At 45.2% G+C, this 18,236-nt stretch overlaps 2 protein-coding genes across 2 annotated transcripts in view; one reads left to right on the top strand and one right to left on the bottom strand.

Annotated features, from left to right (window-relative positions):
• The window catches only part of T265_02090 (hypothetical protein), a gene marked incomplete at both ends in the record, with an annotated part of 44,648 nt that overhangs the window by 17,248 nt on the left and 9,164 nt on the right, over positions 1-18,236 (bottom strand). Inside the window, 6 exons of the mRNA XM_009166249.1 lie at positions 2,409-2,506; positions 3,607-3,733; positions 6,260-6,656; positions 7,378-7,581; positions 12,157-12,400; positions 15,311-15,402. Of these exons, the coding sequence (XP_009164513.1) occupies positions 2,409-2,506; positions 3,607-3,733; positions 6,260-6,656; positions 7,378-7,581; positions 12,157-12,400; positions 15,311-15,402 (1,162 nt within the window). The remainder of the gene's footprint in view (positions 1-2,408; positions 2,507-3,606; positions 3,734-6,259; positions 6,657-7,377; positions 7,582-12,156; positions 12,401-15,310; positions 15,403-18,236) is intronic.
• On the top strand, positions 16,454-16,720 carry T265_02089 (hypothetical protein; the record flags this gene model as incomplete). The annotated part of the gene is made up of 1 exon (XM_009166248.1): positions 16,454-16,720. The coding sequence occupies one exon, from the start codon at positions 16,454-16,456 to the stop codon at positions 16,718-16,720; it is 267 nt and encodes an 88-aa protein (XP_009164512.1).

Here is an 18,236-nt window from a genome sequence, read left to right as displayed (position 1 = left end):
AACACAGTCTCCTGGCCCTCCAGGTTGGGGGTTGGAACATGTGGCGACTTGTTCCGTAGAAATGGTAATGCATTTGCATTTCCCGCCAAACACCGCTGCCTTGCGGTTAGGCTTTTGAGCCAAAGGCTTTGGGTGAGGACCCTAATCGTCCTCCTGTCTAGGTGTGGGCGTCCTGGCAGTATCCCAACCCACGTACAACCATGAATTGCACATACACAAATAAACTCATGCCGTCGCGTGGTGCCATCAGCCGGGTCGCCTTACTTGCTGCATACAGCAGGGCGGGTAAGCGAAAACAGGCTACTGCTGACGCCTCCCTTCTTTCTCCTTCACATACTTAATCTTCCCCTCTCCCCACCCCATTAATAACTCTCTCCTTGTAGGCTCAGCACTTGGGAATGATGACTCCGTTCGTCATGCATCGGTTCTGCGTGCAGCGTCTGCTGTCATTGGTGGGCTTCGACCGGTAAAAAGTCTATGGAGTGAAAGTCTGATGCGCTTTCCTGTTAGCTTGACCATGAGTACCGTGTTCGGTAGTGAGCTGACGGATAATACAGATGACCTTATAAGGACGAAGCTACAACGTACCTTATATTACCGAGCGGAGGGGAGGACTTCGGGGTCGACGGGAGGCAACTGTCCAGTTTGCGGTCTAATCCTGTTAGTCAGAGGCGATCACATGTCACTCCGCGAAACTGACTATCCACTTATCACGGATATATCAACACACAAGAAAGGAAGCTAGCCTTGATCAAAGAACCGTCGAAAAATAACCTCGTGTGAACCCATTTGGAGTAATTTTCTAACAACCAGGAAACCTTAAAACCATCATAAGCAAGAGATTTAGCTGAGTTCCAAGTGAGTCTCCCATTAATATTCAAATGAGTGTATTTCGCCAACTGGTCGACCTCCTCATGCAAGCCTACAGATTGGGATACATCTTGACCTCCAAGTCAACATTCACAAATTTTCCAAACAGAATGTTCGAACTTCCGTCAAATGAGTTTGATTTCAAACGCTTCAAGCACAATGATGATCATCACCCTCGAGGGCTTTGAACCAAAGCCAAGCTACTGTGCTGCGAAGAATCAGCTGGTTTCTGTTACGGAAGCTGTTCGGAAAACCACAGTATGATAGGACCAGATTTCCGCCCGGGATTCCGCTACCGTTATGCATGCAACACTGTTTGGTGCATGTGCATAAAACTACGAACTAGGTGTCAACACATAGTTACGCTACCATTTGGTCACCAAGCCGAGAAACACTGCAGTGTGGAACAAAGTCAAGTTGGCATTGTACAGACGGATATACTATATACTGTGTACATATGTGTATACCGTACCACTCTGAGAGCGGGTCTCACGTCAGAAAAATCACCGTGTGGGGAAAAAAACGTAACGCGCAAGGGAGGTACAGTATGGGAAAATGCTACTGTTTGGCTGCACGTAGTTCTGATATTTTTGCTGTTTTTCTATCTTAGGGTTTGGAGCAAATGTGAGATTGGTGGACATGTGTTTGAATGTAAATAGTCAACGACACATTGTCGTTCGGCCCCAACCCAAGAGGCGAGATGAAACAACTGAGAATAAGTTTCTTATGCGGTTTTTCATACCCGCACACCAAGTCATCTCACGTCCACCTTATTCTCTCTTCCAGTAAGAGCCAACGCATGCGGACAAGGCCCCGATTAAAAATCATTGGGAAGATATGCAAAGAATATGCCTGAACCACACGGTGCTGTAAAATGTCCCTCAGTCTTTTTTGGCTGGCGGTACCCAACATCCGGGGCGGACCCTATCACTGATAACTTTCTCAACCGTATAGAAATACGGCCCGGAGAGTAGAGTTGTACAATCTGACCTTCAAAGGAAGTTGAATATCACGTCAAAACGATAAGTAGTTCAAGTTGGCAAAAGATCATCTCTATTTGCAAAAGCCGCCTAATCAAATTCATCAAAATGTTCGAAATGACGAGACATAAAAAGTTGTTGAAAATCTCCAACTCCTCCCAAGTGGAGCATTCCCACCAGTCTTCAAAGAAGACAACCTCATAAAGCACGAACCGTAGGGGACACTGTAACTCCAAGCGTAGCACCGTCGACTGCCACCTTGTGTCCACAGAGCAACCGCGTACGCGAGCATGTTGGTGAACCATATCTCTGTCCTATGTTCAGTAAATGGCACACGCTTGAGTATGAACTTGGAGAATGGTGACGCCCGGCGTACCACTAGAAATAGAGGTTCTTCATAATAATTGGCGTGGTTTCGCAGCAACATTTGCTGTTATGAGGAGGGATGATGATGACGACAAGGATTACATGTTGGAGTTCGACATGATACAACTACTTATCGCGTTGCCAATTAGGGATTACGAAAGCCGATAAACAGCAAATTAAACCAACACTTACCTGGAACTGTATCACCATTGACATCCCCAAATGCTGAATAGCCCAAAGAAGACCACGGAGGACCTTGGTAGGCAATTGTCCGGATGGTTAGATTGCGCCTGTGTTAGAGAAGACACGTACGGCGTACTGTTTACTAATGTACAGAAAATCAGTCGGTTTATCGCCCATCAGTCAAATGGACAACAAGATGAGCACCGAAGTGTTTGAGCAATGAGAAAAAGATGAAAGGTTTGCATCCGTGTGAAGCCAAACTGCTTAGTATAGTGACGCTAAAATAGTACGGCACGACAACAAAACAATCCAAGAGTACTTTTACATCCAGGGTTATTCCCAAATAAACTGGGATGGTTATACGACAGCTAGGTACTAGTGATCTCACAGTGCTGTTTCTTATCGATAGTTAAGTGGCCATTGGCTAACGCATCACGATCAAACTGAATCCGGAGGTGCTGGAAAAAGATCTCTACCAATAAGTTCCGTTGGACAGTTCATAGGGTTCGGTGTTGAACGAATTCGGAAAAAAAACTTAACAGAACTTTTCTACGACCGCCAGTCTTAGAAGGCTACTAGCCTACATGCATTCTGATCGGATCAATCGCTTTCCGGATATGGAGGTCACAAATGAAAGCAAATAAGGTCATTTGATGACAATTCGAAATAGCGGTGAGGTAAAGAAGTAAACTAATGATCAAGGAATTCGCAGCTCAATCAAGCCCTATGCTCTTCCATTGCTCCAGTCTAGGCTTACAGATCCCAGCAGTCTATAGCTTTCCTCAACTGAATGAGTTGCACAAAGACTGCCTCGTAGGAATGATAACCAAAACATCAAAATGCCTAAACATGGCTCACCAGAACCAGGCAGCCGCTACTGCTATTGCTCTGTTCAGGGCTCAAAAGGTAGGATTAGTCCCCTAATCCCTCTCCAACACCAAATTCTAAGTACGCTGCGCTGAACGCTCAATTGCAAATCATTACGAATTCGGTATTCAATAATGGAGTAGGGTTGATAGAAATTCGGTGATCAGACCTTACTTATGAGCCTAAAAAAGGCCGATGGTGGGGTGCCCAGAATTTTCATCGGACTACTTGGTTATCTCACACAAACGAATGAAAGCATTCAAGCAGGACAAGCAAATGGCACAGGTTAGTGACGACATCCGAAGGCAAAAGGTAATCGATGCGGGGTAGAAATGCTTACCCTCCATAGATAATCACTCGTTCGTCCGAGGGAGTTTCTCCGAAAATATCGGCTACCGCGTCCGAGTTCAGGTCACATATCACAGGTTGGGATTTCGTAGTGACCAGGGGTTTACTGGCATCTATGGCTAAGAAAAGCAAACAGGGCTCGGATGAGTTTCAAACCATCGGGAATTGGCAACACCATCAGAAAAGATAAGTGTACCGAAAAGAGTATTGGTGATGAAATGAGAGAACACAGAAATGAGAAATGGGGAATTCCAAGAGTCCAGATATACTGAACGTGGACTCAAGAAATGCTTCAACGGTGAAACAGACCTAAGACAGCACACATCGATTCAACCACATCACCAAGAACACTGCTACTGCTCAATGTACTGGTCGAAACGCCAATAAACGCATCCCATCCTCTGTGAATATCTCAGCTCCCTGTAAACACAGCCCCAAAATTTTGAAGCACCTGACCGTCTGATTAAAAACGACACAATCGAGTCATGATTCATTGCGGTCTCTGTGCGTCTGAAACCCTAATAACAGTAGCAATATTATGCAGCCATCTAGTTGGGACATAAGAGTGGGAAAGTGCCCCAGATAAACGCATCCCATCCTCTGTGAATATCTCAGCTCCCTGTAAACACAGCCCCAAAATTTTGAAGCACCTGACCGTCTGATTAAAAACGACACAATCGAGTCATGATTCATTGCGGTCTCTGTGCGTCTGAAACCCTAATAACAGTAGCAATATTATGCAGCCATCTAGTTGGGACATAAGAGTGGGAAAGTGCCCCAGCCTGGGATGGGGGTGAATGGGGGGGGGGTGGCGAATAGGATCGACTGACACCATGTTCAGTGGTGACGAAGTTCAATCCGAACGGTCAATAGGAACCAAAATGCAACTGCGTGATTATCGAAAAAGGTAGCATTCGCTGAACAATGGAATTATGCTGTCGGCGGTTGAGGAAAAAAATTGTGTTGATGGAAAAAGTCATATAACGTTACCGAGCGGTAAACAAACGACTACAGCGCACGTCAATACGCTCGACGAATTCTCGATTTTCTGCACGTCCTAGGAAAGAGTTGTAAACTTAACTTTCTAACCGGGCTTTTCAGTCGTTCGGCGCCTTCAGAGCGCATAACTCATTTTAACAGAACTAGCATTTTAGTAGTAAAAACGAATAAGACTAGGTATCTCACGAGTTCAGTCTAAGATTTGTTGGCAGACAGGCCTAGGGCATAGAACAAAAAAATGTAGCGGATTTATTAGCAGAGGCTTCACCCTGTAAGTGGAGCCGATCTAAGTCCAAAATGGAGAAAAGCAGTGTACAGCCGTTTAGGTCTTGGATACACTCGGAGATTCGTGAGTCTCATTAGAAACAAAACAACAGTACAATACAGTACAGTAGAATACAGTACAACACAATACTTCTCAATTTTCCGGCGAAGGCGAGTATCACTGGCATGAGAACTCCCAGTGAAAAATTCCGACACCGCTTCATGGTACCTACAAAGTATAAGTAGCTCAGAAGGAGAAAATAATTTACACGACGAGTGAACCGTCCGTCTGAATAGTTACTCATTTGACAAGTGACTACGTGACGTGAATTCAGTGACTGAAGGATGATTGGCGCTATGTATTGTCTAAGTCTAACCACAGTGCCAACCAGCCACTTGTGGGCGAACGGCCCCCTCTTCAGCTGCCATCCTGGAAGCTGCGAGTTCAAACCGCCTTGGTGATTTGTGAGAAGGGTGGAGCCGTATAGTACTTCCCGGTGTAGACTGACTTTAGTCAGAGATCAAAACCTCGACAGGAAAATTCCAATATCTCCTCATACTGCCACTGCACTATTACCATTCACATGGTATATAAGAAGCAGAATCGGAATGACGCCATCGATGACTGGAAGTTCCAACAGCGGCAACGAAATGGCTTGTCATGCCCGCTGATTAAAAGAAGCTATGTAGAATGAGACATTATGCCGTCGTTCATATTGTGAGGGGTTCCGATTAACTAACGTGTTTCGAAGTTTCCTATGAACTCCATACCGCTATCCTCGTTTGTGGACATCATCTCAAAGGACCCACCAGGCGTGACGCGTTCCGAAAGGAGTGAATCAGCGAACCATTAGTGTTGAACACTGATATCATGCTGCCGATGATGATGAATCAGATACATAATTCACTTGGTCATGTACAAGACGCCCTGGCGAATATTACGGGAGGCAAAACAGTCTGAGCGCCAGCGTCCAGTAGGTCCGCCACTATGATGTTTTTTTTGTACCATGATACTTGGGTTAAAAAGAATTCAAGAGACCAGCAATAGTGGCTTTTTGCGAAAAGCAGATTCAGGGGCTACCGTAGTGCCAAGACTAGGAAAGAAGAGAGCCAGAAAGATAAGCGTGATCCTAGATAAGCTGTTACATTCAAGCGGTAGTAATTCCGAGATGGGGAGCGTGAAATTCTATGTAAAAAAGTACAAGTGCTGCGTGCGGAAATGCCTGTTTCCTCGATTTGCGACCCATAACCATAGGCTACGATACAACTGGAGATGTATGGAACCTGCACCAGGGCGCAACCGAAACGAACCGATCGCGGTGGAATGCAACTACTGTTCAAAACCTCAGCTTTGTCATAAAAGTTTAAGGACTGTTACTTACTAAACGACAAACTCGTGGACCCGGGTACGCCATAGGCTAAATATACTTTATAAGGTCCTGTTCGGGCGGTGGAGACAAGTAGCATGAAGTCGACAAGAGAATCTCCGTTAAAGTCAGCAGCTGCCACACTTCGGATCTTTTCGCCAAGACCAGGGGAAAAAAGAAGAGTTGGAGGTGGAAGGTTACGGCTTGGTGTTGGCCCGAACGTCAAGGATGATCTTGTACTTGGGGCCAGTGACACGAACAAATCAGTACCAGCAGCATCTAGTAGGACCACATCCATCTGCCGATCAGCATTTAAATCGACAAAGCAAGCGAGAAGATATCCATTCCAAGTAAAAGCTGTTTGGAAAGTAGAACCTGATGGGCCACTGTAAGATGAGGGTACGGATGAATCCTGTGTTTGGCCGAGATCCAAAAGTAGCAAAACAAACAGTGTAACCATAGCACCGCTGAAGTGCACACTCATGATAAAAGCTGCAAAGAGAAAATGAATCCATAAATGTCGGAGAAATCAAGAAAGATCGAAGGTGAATCGATACTATGGTGACCATCCCAAGTAACTGAAGTACTAAGCAAAACTAAAAAGATTCAAACGCCCCACACAATGAAATCCAAAGTCTGTCAGTAATCAAACAAGGCAACACCACAACGACAAGGCAACACAACTCACGTTTTTTCGGTACGCGAAGGCGTACCAGCACAAAAAGAACGAAAAGGACCAGATGTGTGAAACAGTTTGAAGCTTGAGGAGCTAACGACAGAGCACAACTGAATCCGGAAAAGCGAACGTGCGGCAGATAACTTTATTGTGAATTGAAACAATAATCAAAAAAGCTCTGCAGAAAGGTCGAAACATACAAAACGCGAAAGTACGTATACACAGTGTCGGAAAAAGTCGGAGTAAATACATTAATCAGTGTACACTATCACAGTAGCCAAATACCGACACCCCTTGGTTCGAATGACGCAATCGGATAGGAAAAAGTTACAAAGGAACAAGGAAACTAGCTTGGTCTCCACCAGTAAATGACGCACGCAAGAGCGACAACCAAAACAGCTCCAATATACCACCGGGTAGCTAAACTGCGACGTCGAGCAATCGGTTTTCTCCGAACCTCCGTACTGATGGCGGACAAAACCGAGTGGCGCTGTTTGCCCAAAGCCAAAAGTTGATCGGGCGGCACGGATATGTACAACTTAACCGAGTAGCGAACAAGCTCCTCGACAGGATGTTTCTTTGGTAGGCGGAGCAGGGTGTGATGCAACATTCCGAAGTCTGACGTATTGGACTGAACTTCTTCGTCACTTCGAATAATGACCTGGAAAAAATAAAAAAAGAAAACTGGATGTTGGATGGACCGGGTGAGTTCGGAGAACTAGTATATTAATAGAGGTAGGGTCCTGCGCCTCCACACCATCCGCCTCATCACAAAAAGGAATGCACAAATGGCATATATGGCGCTCACATTCCATTCAATGACGAGGAAAGGAAAGAACAGGAGGACAAGGGTGCAAAGAAATAATGACCTTAGAAAAAACGATCGATGATAAGACGCCTACACTTTTCAACATTATTAAAATAAACACATGTGAGCACCACTGATTCAGAATTTTCCACAAACTTCACCCAACACCAGTCCGGCTCAAAATAAGCAGACCTTAGCCAGACCGAATAGTTAGATGACAGAATAAGCACCAATAGGGTCAGTTGATACCATACTCTGCAGGGTCTCAAGCCACTTGCAACTACACGAGATCAAGCGATGAAGTTACAAAGATCCCGTAACACCGATTGTAATCCCCTTTATTTCACACTGCCACAACACGGCCTGTCACCCGTGAACATTCCCCCAAAGATGGTTTGGGACGGAAGGCAACACCCCTTGATAAGCGGCTGTTGGTTATGCGCAATACAAGTCTGAAACACCACAACTCTGACAGCTTGGTTTGCTGATCCAACTGTGATTAGTTACCAAGTACCCACGCCACTGATATTTAACATTCTCAGACAGGAAGGGTGAAGTTTTGGAACCATAAGAAGCTCTAGCACATGCCAAAAACGATATCAGCTCTGGTGTCCCATTCAGCGTACTTTGCGTGGACAACTGTTTGGAAAACAGAAAAAACCATGTCGTCCCAATAAACGAATTTCATCAATCTCTCTTCAGATGTGATTTCGGTACCCAGATTCATGGCCCCCTGGAGATTGTATTTTATGATAGCGTAGAAAACAAACTGGAACAAAGCAGAACAACCTGACGAACCCAATTAGCTGTGAGGAAACCTTTGGATGATTCATTCTGCACCATAAATCGGATGTGTGTATGACAATGAAGCGGACTAAGGGCGCTTAGAATTGATGGATAAGCCTCGTTCGGAATAGTCAATCTACCAACAGAGTCAAAGTCGCGGAATAAAGTTGCTGACATTAAATGCCTAGGGTAGAAGCTGGTGCCCACAGTGCATTTAATCGCAAGTGGAAGGCTACTCTAAATAGACTTATCACATGAGCTTCACTGGCGTCAAGCCTGCTGGTTTCCTATGGTTTGATACTTAACGACCCATCGATATGAGCTATTCAAACTGGTAAAAACATTCAGAACATGATTGATAACCTAATCGGGTATGAAGCTGGAAATGAGAGAGAGAATGAGACAGAGACTGACAGCCCAAAAACTCTAGATGTTTAATTTTATATTTTCGGATATAGCATGAAGATGGGTGCCTAGGCCGATAACATAAATCCTTGGCGTATTAGTTTCAATTTTGCAACCGTTTGGTCAGTGACCTATGAAAACGTTTCCGAATGTGGGAAGACGGTTAACGAGTGCAACCTACCCAAATACTGGACGTTGTGTAAGTCTTAGCGGAGCGCTTATCAGCTCGACTAGAAATAACATTTTGTTCGGTTATTCTGTCATTGACATTCCTGGAAGAACGCCGTGTACGATTGGCGTTTACCATCCCGGATGATGAAAAGAGTTTCCGTCCATACTACTTGAGAGAGCGTTGGAAGGTACAGAAGCAGCATATTACTTGTTGTAGATTAGGACAGACTCCCTCTTCGGATCACATTCTTGTACATCAAGTTTAGAGCTTCTTTAAACAAACTTCTCTGGGTGCACAGCATTGGGGTAGCAGCCTTTAAACTTCTGTTCCGTTTACGGTGATGCACACAAAGTGATACTTGTCTCCACGCACGCTCTGGTGACGAGTTAACTACGAAAACAGTTTTTGCAATTGAGATTTGTAGTCACTCCAGGAACTATTCAGCGTTAGATGATGCAAATAAGTAAGAACATGCACACGACAAACAAGTCAGGAAATTCGAAATATTTGAAAGCAGTGAAAATGTGGGCGCCACAAAAGAACTTTACAGCTAAAAATGCTGTCATGCCATACCGGTCATCGGATGGTGCTGTCTTCCGGGTCTCCTAAATTGCTGTATAAAACGGGGAGGTTAGGCGATAACATACCCCTTTTTACACTCAAATAAAACCTTGTCAGCCTCTTCCAGTTGACCACGAAGAGCTAAAGAACTTGCTGACCAGAAGGTCTGTGGTTCGAATCCAATTTCTCCATCTTGACTGTTCCTGTCTAGGCTTCGGAAACCTGGGAGTAGCTCAGCCCTCGTGCTTTCTTCGGGTGTTATGGTACCTATGCACCGGAAGTTCTGCGGCTGAATGATTGTTATTATTGTTTATTATTTGACCCCTCAAAGACTGATAGTCCTGGGAGTCCGGCGGCAGATCCACTTCTGTCACCACCACAACTCAAATCGTCGCGTCGTAAAAATCAGGGAATACTGGATGCCGCGCAGGCCTTGAGACTTGTTGGGTCCAGAAAGCCGAACAAATGGAAGCAGAAATATTGAGAACGTTCACTAATTATCCCACTTGATTTATTCAACACGTCCTCGGAGAATCACTATGCAGCACAGGATGTTTTGAAGAATATTTCGGAAAGAAATTCAGTTGGTCACCTGTTACTTCCCGTGCGGGTTGCCCGCCCTTAACAGGAACCAACTGTGAATACACAATCCTCTTCAGCCTCAAAGGTGCTCGAGTGTATACGCCTACCAAAAAAGGTAATGTCAGTCCAACTCTCGTTATGACAAGGCCTACCGTGTAACTGACCCATTGTCACTTGAGGAAACAAGGGGAACCTTGATCCTTTCAGGGCGCACAGGCTGTACCGACCACATCTTCATACTCCAGCATGTTTTCAGAGCAGCTTCATATGCCCAGATGACTCACAACCTGGTGTATCTTGAATTCAAGGATGAGGGCGACTCTGCCGATCGATCGATGCTCCCAATCACGTGTACTCATCAGGGGAAGTCCCAGAATTTCGGAACATAGTCCGGTCACTAGATTCGAGTGCTTCTGGACGAAAGTATATATGGAATTTCGCAAAAGCCGCCTGCAAAAGGCTGCGCCCATCAAGAATGCCCACTCCATTTCTGTTCAAGTTTATCAGCGATGAAGTAACGAGGCGAACGCTGCCAGGCCCTCAAAATTTCAGTGTCCAATTCGTTGCCAGTAAGAAGCTTACCGACCTGAGACGTGTGGAGGACACAGATGAGCAGAAAGCGCATTGTTAGATTACATAACAGTCGATGTATCTTCTTTTGCTATGCACCTCGTACCTACGAAGTCAGCTTCGGAACTTGAAGTGTCTTCACATGCTCTGAGAGAAAACACTGGAGGTAATGAGTTTTATCCATCTGAATAGTGGTATTAGCTCTATTGGAAGTCTACCTGATAATGTCAGTGTGCGCTATTTTCGAGTGATTGCGAAGTGTAGTCTATGTGGGTTGATGGCTTGAGACGTTTTAAAGTTTCGAGCACCGATGTTTTCGAAGTGTTGGTGATATAAGACGGTGTCGACGAATTCCTAGCGGGGTAATTAGAAAATAGATGTTTGGCTGTGCGACCGCATAAAACATCCAGCACTATCAAACAATACGCTTATGGGCTACGTATATCGAGCCACCATCCGCGTGTTACTGCCTCCTTCAGAATTGGGCGGCGTGGACATGTAACTTGAGAGAGGGGTATGGAAGAGATTAGGAAGAGTTTACATGTTGTTAGTGCGGTCCACCTTAGAGCAGTGAGTTTCCATAAGCCTTCCTATGCTTCGCTAGAGTCGTTGAAAATATGTTGGTTAACCGACGTCAGCGACGATTGTGTTGTCAGTTTCCGTCCGAATCGCCTGAATGAACGCCTAAAGATGTAAGCTTCTTAGAATGTGTGCGACTAGCTAGCATCAGGCCACTTATCCGTACAGTCATTGCTTTATCTAGGTACTTTTTTCATGTAAATTACACGACGTTGTGCCAATGTTAACGCTGATGTTACTACCGATGGTATTGGACTACATTTCAGAAGTGACCACACATTGCCTTTACACATAATAGCCAAACTACGTCCTGCGGATATTGTGTCCAGCAGACCCTCAGCCAGAAGCGCGAAAAGTTGCCTCAAATTTCTCATGTGACTAGGCGAATAAATCTCCTAAATTTTCATCCACCACACATAGTGTTGAGACCAACGGCGAAAAACTGTTAGCCAAAGCATCATACGGTCGAAACTGCTGTTATCATTTGACAAGATCCAATCAGGACAAAATAGGTGGTAGATCACCCTTCACGACTAGTCGTGTCGTACCTCCATAAAAGTGCACAAGCCTAGCAAGACTCAACAAGCAAAACCAGCCTCCGAGCTTAGTTGGTCAAGCTCAACACATGTTCCAAACATATCCTCTCGATATGCCCTGATTAAAGCATATATTTTGATTTGGTAGGTACGAAATCGACTCATCCTGAAGTGCTCTCATCGGACCACAAAAAAGACCGACGGTGTGAAAAGAAGGGAGTAAAGATGGAAACGTACGGCAACTGATAAGTAAATCAGCATTAGCGGGTCGGTAGCGAGGAATAGATCGAACAGCCGACGAACGTCGTCCATTTCGGGCAGCACGTGAGCGAACCAAGTTACGATCCAAGCAAGGGCGAAATGTGGTCCAAGGCCAACTGCTTCGAGATTTTTAGTGAGTGTCGGTCTCAGATGACCAAGGAGGGCAAAGATCAACTGCATGTACTCTACCGTGCTGTCCATCGATGCCTCCATGAAAAGACTGAAAGAAACAAATGGCAAAAACGTGTCTGAGTTTCATTCAGCAAGACACGTAGAAACTCATGACAATCATTATCTCACTTGAACTCGTAGACGCTGGTAAGCAAGAAAAGGGATAATCTACGGAAAAGGATCTCAACCAAGGACAGTGTTGTCATCCGTCAATTCCACTAATCGACGGATAGCTAAACAAACAAACACGGATTTAGGACGTAAAGGTTCGTATCAGGTATCCATACTCTGCCGTAATAAAGCAGCACGAATAACTTCTTCGGATAGTTTAGAGCTCTGATGACATACGATTCAGTACAACAAACTGATAATATTGGACTGCAACTGCTACACCAGCCTTTTAATACAATTCACTTACAGACTATTTACGAGCCTTTCACTGGAAATCGGAAAAACAGGGAAAGAATAGCCAGACATTGGCGACTAACGCAGGTAGCACTGTTCTATTTGACAGAACTGAAAACTGAACAGTTCCGCACAGAAGGCCTTGATGCGCCTCACCTGGTTGTGCGCAGTCAGTGGGAATAACCATTTGCCATCCAAGGTGGTAGTTATGGACTCGACTGAGTTCCTACTTCATTGCAGCGTCATTGACTATCGGCACAGCGCAGGGATGAGCAAAAAATCTCTGCGAGGTAGACGAATCTCTGATATGTGAGTGTATGCTCGAGTCAGCGTGAGCAGCCTATTAATCGTGGGGGAGTTCCCTTCTCCTAAAAACGACTGATATGATCTTCCTGTCGGGAACGGGAAACATTGGCAGTCAAACAACGAAAGCTTGCGTATATCTTCACACGTACAAGCAAATCCAGGCCCATTAAGCGGTAAAGATCTCACTGTCGCAGCAGCGGCTACTTACGCTGCCCAATTGTGAAGCGCATGCTGAAACGTACCCTAAGTTGTTTAAATGTTTGACAAAACCAAAGGCGTTTATATCACCCACGTACTTAACGTATGTCAATTAGAATACGAGGACATTTTGACCACAAATCTCAAGTGGGCGGTGATTCTGCAACCAGTATATGAATAACGAATTTGAAGAGGGATGGCGAGGGGTGCCTTATTTCACACCCATGGACACGGTAAACTCAGGTGAGCTCTTCGTCAGGCCACACATGCACACAGGAATCAGCCTATAATGACTGCATGAAGGAAGATGCACCTTTGATTGTCAGACACTGCCATAGTTTCTGATCACTGAAAAGCCTAAAAGTAGCTTTTAATTCAAGAAAAACGACATGATCGGTCGTTTGAAAGGGAAAGCCGACTATTCTAAGGCAAAAAAGGATGGATCCCGGGCAAACTCCGTTTTGTTTTCCCGAGTTGGTCAATACGAGTAAGTGAACAGCCTACAGTCCAGCATCGATAAGAGCTGTCGACATTGATTATATCCGCTGCTCATCTAGTCGAGTCAGATGGCTTGACTTGCCAGAACCAAGTGCACAGTTTTTTACAACCCCCTATAATTATCCTCCAAATGATCATTCAGGCAATCACCAACTGAAATCCAGTCCAACAAGTAGCCTATAAATCTGAGACTCAATGCAACTTCCCAATCGAGGTCATTCCATCAGGATCAATGTCTGAGAGCACTTGACTCTTGTATTTCGGAAACACAAAATACATAGATAAAAAAGGATGGCAAAGCTTTGGCAAAGAAGGCCTGCAGCCCAAATTGACGGAAAACAAACACACTAAAAGTCGCAATGAAAGTCAGAAAGTTAGCTTGGGTTTAGGGATGGAACAGTAATGAGATGACAAACATCTGAATGGACTAGTGAGAGTTTGGACGGATGGCTACTGACGGTCGGTGAACAAAGAACTGTAAAGGCTAATGGTATTTCACGGTTTCTCAGGCCGAAGGAGTGAGTTGCTTGAGGAACTTTATCTTGTATCTTTTAGTTAAGTATCTGACCATGCGAGGCGACAGGGAAGTATAGAGTTTCGTCCAGAGACCCTGACCGAAGCCTACGATTGAAAAGTCTGACTCACAAGGCAGCTGGCACTAGGGTTTTCCGTGCCCTGCATCAGAGCCGATAACACAATAGTCCGAAATGCTTGGCTGTCCCAGTCCGATGGCACAAGGACTAAAGCACAGACTTCTCGCATCTGGTGCTACTGGACACCGAAAGTGCGCTTGGAGCCGCATCGGCTCCTCATCAGGTGTTGACCGTATTTGGTATGTTGTCGGGGGTCACGGTCAGACGCTGACAGATGGGACGGAGCGGATTTCGGGGCCAACAATTTGTAACGCGCCCATTCTCGGGTAGGTGCTTAATAGGTGTGACAATGCTGATCGCCCTGTAGGAACAACTAGCTGACTTCACGCTTCTGTTACAGAGAACAGGACGACTTAACCTCCAAACCAACCTCACCATCACGACAACCGAAATAACAGTGCATTCCATTCGACCATAGGAAGAGAAAGCATCAGCAAAGCTGGAAGGAAAGGGGTCTCATATCCAAGGGGCTTACACTTCGAAGGAGCAATGAAATAAACTCATCTGAGCATCACATCGAAGTAAAACGTCATGAATGAAGTTGACTAAGCGTCCATTGTGAACTTCGCCTAAACAGCCAATACCTAAACACAAACCTTGGCTAAGCAGTCCATAATACAATTTCATACAGTCCAGGGGTCCGCCGTTCTTCGTATGGCTTTTCTCTTTTGGCCCTATTAACATAGAGGAGCCTTGAGGAACGGAGTTCGAGCTAGTGTAACCCACAAGATCACTAGAGCACTCAATTACGACGCCAAATAAAGGCAGTCGTTTTCCGTCGGATTATGTGCTGTAAGCTAGGTGTACGGTTGAAATCCATTAAAAAGTGTGAATAGTATGCATTTAACTAGGACAAGTACAGCGCGACCAAAAAATGCTTAATATAAAATGGTACTTACCCGAAGCGATCAGGAAGGATTTTATTCAGCAATAACCGTGCATTATTTTCACCGAGTACGGACAAAAATATATAACAGATATCATGAAAGCCCTGAAAAATAAAATGCAATGAGCTCAATTGTGTGCCACCGTACAAGCGGGAAGCTGCACTTATACTCATCAGTAACTGGTATGTGGAAGTGATTACAAGTTTGCATACGCAGCTGAATTGGAGGAACGGTCCGGGTGAACTAAGTTAAGGTGACGAACCATTCTTACCGACTTAACAAACCAAGGACAAAACATGCCTACACCCTTCACAACAATTCAGCGAAAATGAGGCGTTAGAGTTGGGGTCACTTGTCCCTTCACGATAGTGACTGGTGAAATTAGTCCGCTCTTCCTGCGCTTGTCCGCGACTAAAAATTTATTATATTTTGTTGGATAGCCTGTTGCCCTTTTATATGAGGCATGCTTATACAGTTCTGAAAATTCCCGCTACAGTCACCTAGCCTTGTTTAGTCACTTCGGAGCTAAGAAAGTGGCTTCCGGAAAAGGTCGAACAATTTTGGAGCCAACGTAGCACCCGCAGGAATCAATGAACTGAGAGCAGCAACTCATGTGGGAAACGAATGACTGTACACCACAATGTCCCTGGAACCAGATGGAACTCCGCACTGCCAATTACCTACAACTGTGGATTCTTAAAACAGTATACTCGAGATGGCTCAGTGGTTCAAAAGGGGAATTCACCATCCATAAATCTCCCATTTTCACCGTCAGAAAGCCTCTAAGCTAAATGCTGAGAAGTCTGTCGAGGATGGTAGCAGCAAAAGTATGACTGTGAAGTATGACTACGAACAAGGAAGCCAAATGTCTATTACTGGTACATTCTCCAGGGCTTATGAACCAGAAGAGAACGAGAATCAGGGGGTTGAACTAGTTGCGAGTTCCATCTCAGACAAAAAGCTGGGAAAGACCAGAGAGGCCACCAGAAGATGTTTACATAACTAAGCGATGCGATTCAAAGAGACCTATCAGCCAAAAAAGAACAGTGCCCAGTACAATTCCGGGTCTTCTTCAATATCCGGCATTTATTCGAGGTCCAGAATCAATTGATATTCACAGATGAACTACGTACACTGTGTGGTCTGTGGAGGGAAATGATGCGCCCAGACCCTTTGTTGCAAAATAGAGTCAACTGTAGTGTCCAAAGGGACGAACTATATCAAGGGATCACGTCTCAAGATGAAACGCCAGTCAAACAGCCTATACAATACAGAGGAAAAAAGCAGAGTCAGCAAACCAGTCAGAAACCAGCTAAAGCAAGTAGCACAAAGGCTCAAAACGCAAGAGAAGAACCAGACCTTAAACTGCTGGAACAGCGAAACGCAACAAAGCCGCCAACGGAGTGCAGTTCACTAAAGTGATCACACTATCGGAAGACTCACACCTAACTACCATTGCCAAGCCTAGGACCCCTAACTCAGAGAAGATAATACGACGACCAAATGGACAGTGTATCAAAGATATTTTTACAATCGCCATATTAGAGATCTGCTCGTAAATTTCCACTATCGACCTCACACTTTTTCTCGGCTGACTGTTTGCAGTGGGATTCTGACATAAATCAACCCGACTACGTCCGATTCCATAGGACGATTAGGAGCTGCACTACGACCAAGGCAGGAGAGTGATACTTTGATGCGTAAATCAAGATTCTGTCCAGCAGTGTATAATTATACACGATTCTGCTAAAAATCAAACGTCTATCGGTGTAGGTAGCGAAATATGCCAATTAAGATGGCGATAAGTGGGAATAATTTCGAGGTATGTTTAGTACACAATTCCAAGCCAGGCTTTCCTGATAATGACAGCCGGGGCCACTATCGATAGATCACGCGCTGATGAAATGAGGCGCCTCCTGAAGATCATGCCAGACACTGCATAGAGGATTTGGAGGATCCTATTTCAATTTTCTCACCCCTTAGGGCATCAATAGTCCATTCTCCACACAAAAGATCTGTTATTAATACAACGCAGGGTGTTTCCATGAATTTGTGATAGCGCAACTGTAATGTATTGCAAAAGTCCTCGTATTCTTCACATCGATCTACCAAGCCATAGTAATGGTTCTGATCATAAAAACAACCATCAGACGCGAGGCATCGAGAACCAATCCAATTTGAACACTTTGTGATCTGACGACTTTCCCGCCCACCGATTCCACCAAATGAAAGCACAAGAGGTAGAAATTCTAATCATTATCGTCTTCCAGTTCCATTTCACCGTAATTATCCCGTTCAGTTACCAACTTCCACAGGGCCAGGATTTTTCTTACTTCGAAATCTGATAGCTAAGGTCGGGGTGGGACGTCCCTGTAGACTGTAGTCGATAGACACACAATCAGTTCTCATTATCAGTGTCAGCTGTAAGAACCGCGTACTCGTCGTACACTGGTTGTAGCTGCCACAGTCTCGTTCATCGATGATTGGGGGGTAGGTAGCTGCGCATTGCACGCGCGAGCTGGTAAATTGGTGCATAAATCCAGCACTGTCAGTGGGCTGTCAAGTGGAGGGGGGTTGGAAAAGGAACTATGAATTGAAGGCAATAGCTTTGATGCACGAGCGCCATTGAGGGCACGACTGGGCCATGTCTGATAATGTCTCTAGCCATTGATGTGGCCCGTCTCGGGGTCCCCATCCAGGAAGACGGCAGTGACCAGCGCGGCTGAGTTTGCTGATAATGGCTTTCACACTTCGCTGCCAAGTCATTGTTTGACCGCCGCTGGCTCTCTTCCACCCTTCACATGGTTGGGCGAAAACAGCCCTTCGAGGAAGTCGGTCGACTGGCATACGCAACACGTGGCCAAGCCAACGCAACCTGTGCAGTGTGATCAGTTCATCTATCGAGGGTGAGTTATTTCTCCCGAACACCATTCGACGT

This window comes from Opisthorchis viverrini, assembly GCF_000715545.1.
Source record: "Opisthorchis viverrini unplaced genomic scaffold opera_v5_24, whole genome shotgun sequence".
Classification (NCBI taxonomy): domain Eukaryota; kingdom Metazoa; phylum Platyhelminthes; class Trematoda; order Opisthorchiida; family Opisthorchiidae; genus Opisthorchis; species Opisthorchis viverrini.
The sequence above is the reverse complement of the archived record's forward strand: the minus strand, read 5'-3'. Positions and strand labels throughout refer to the sequence as shown.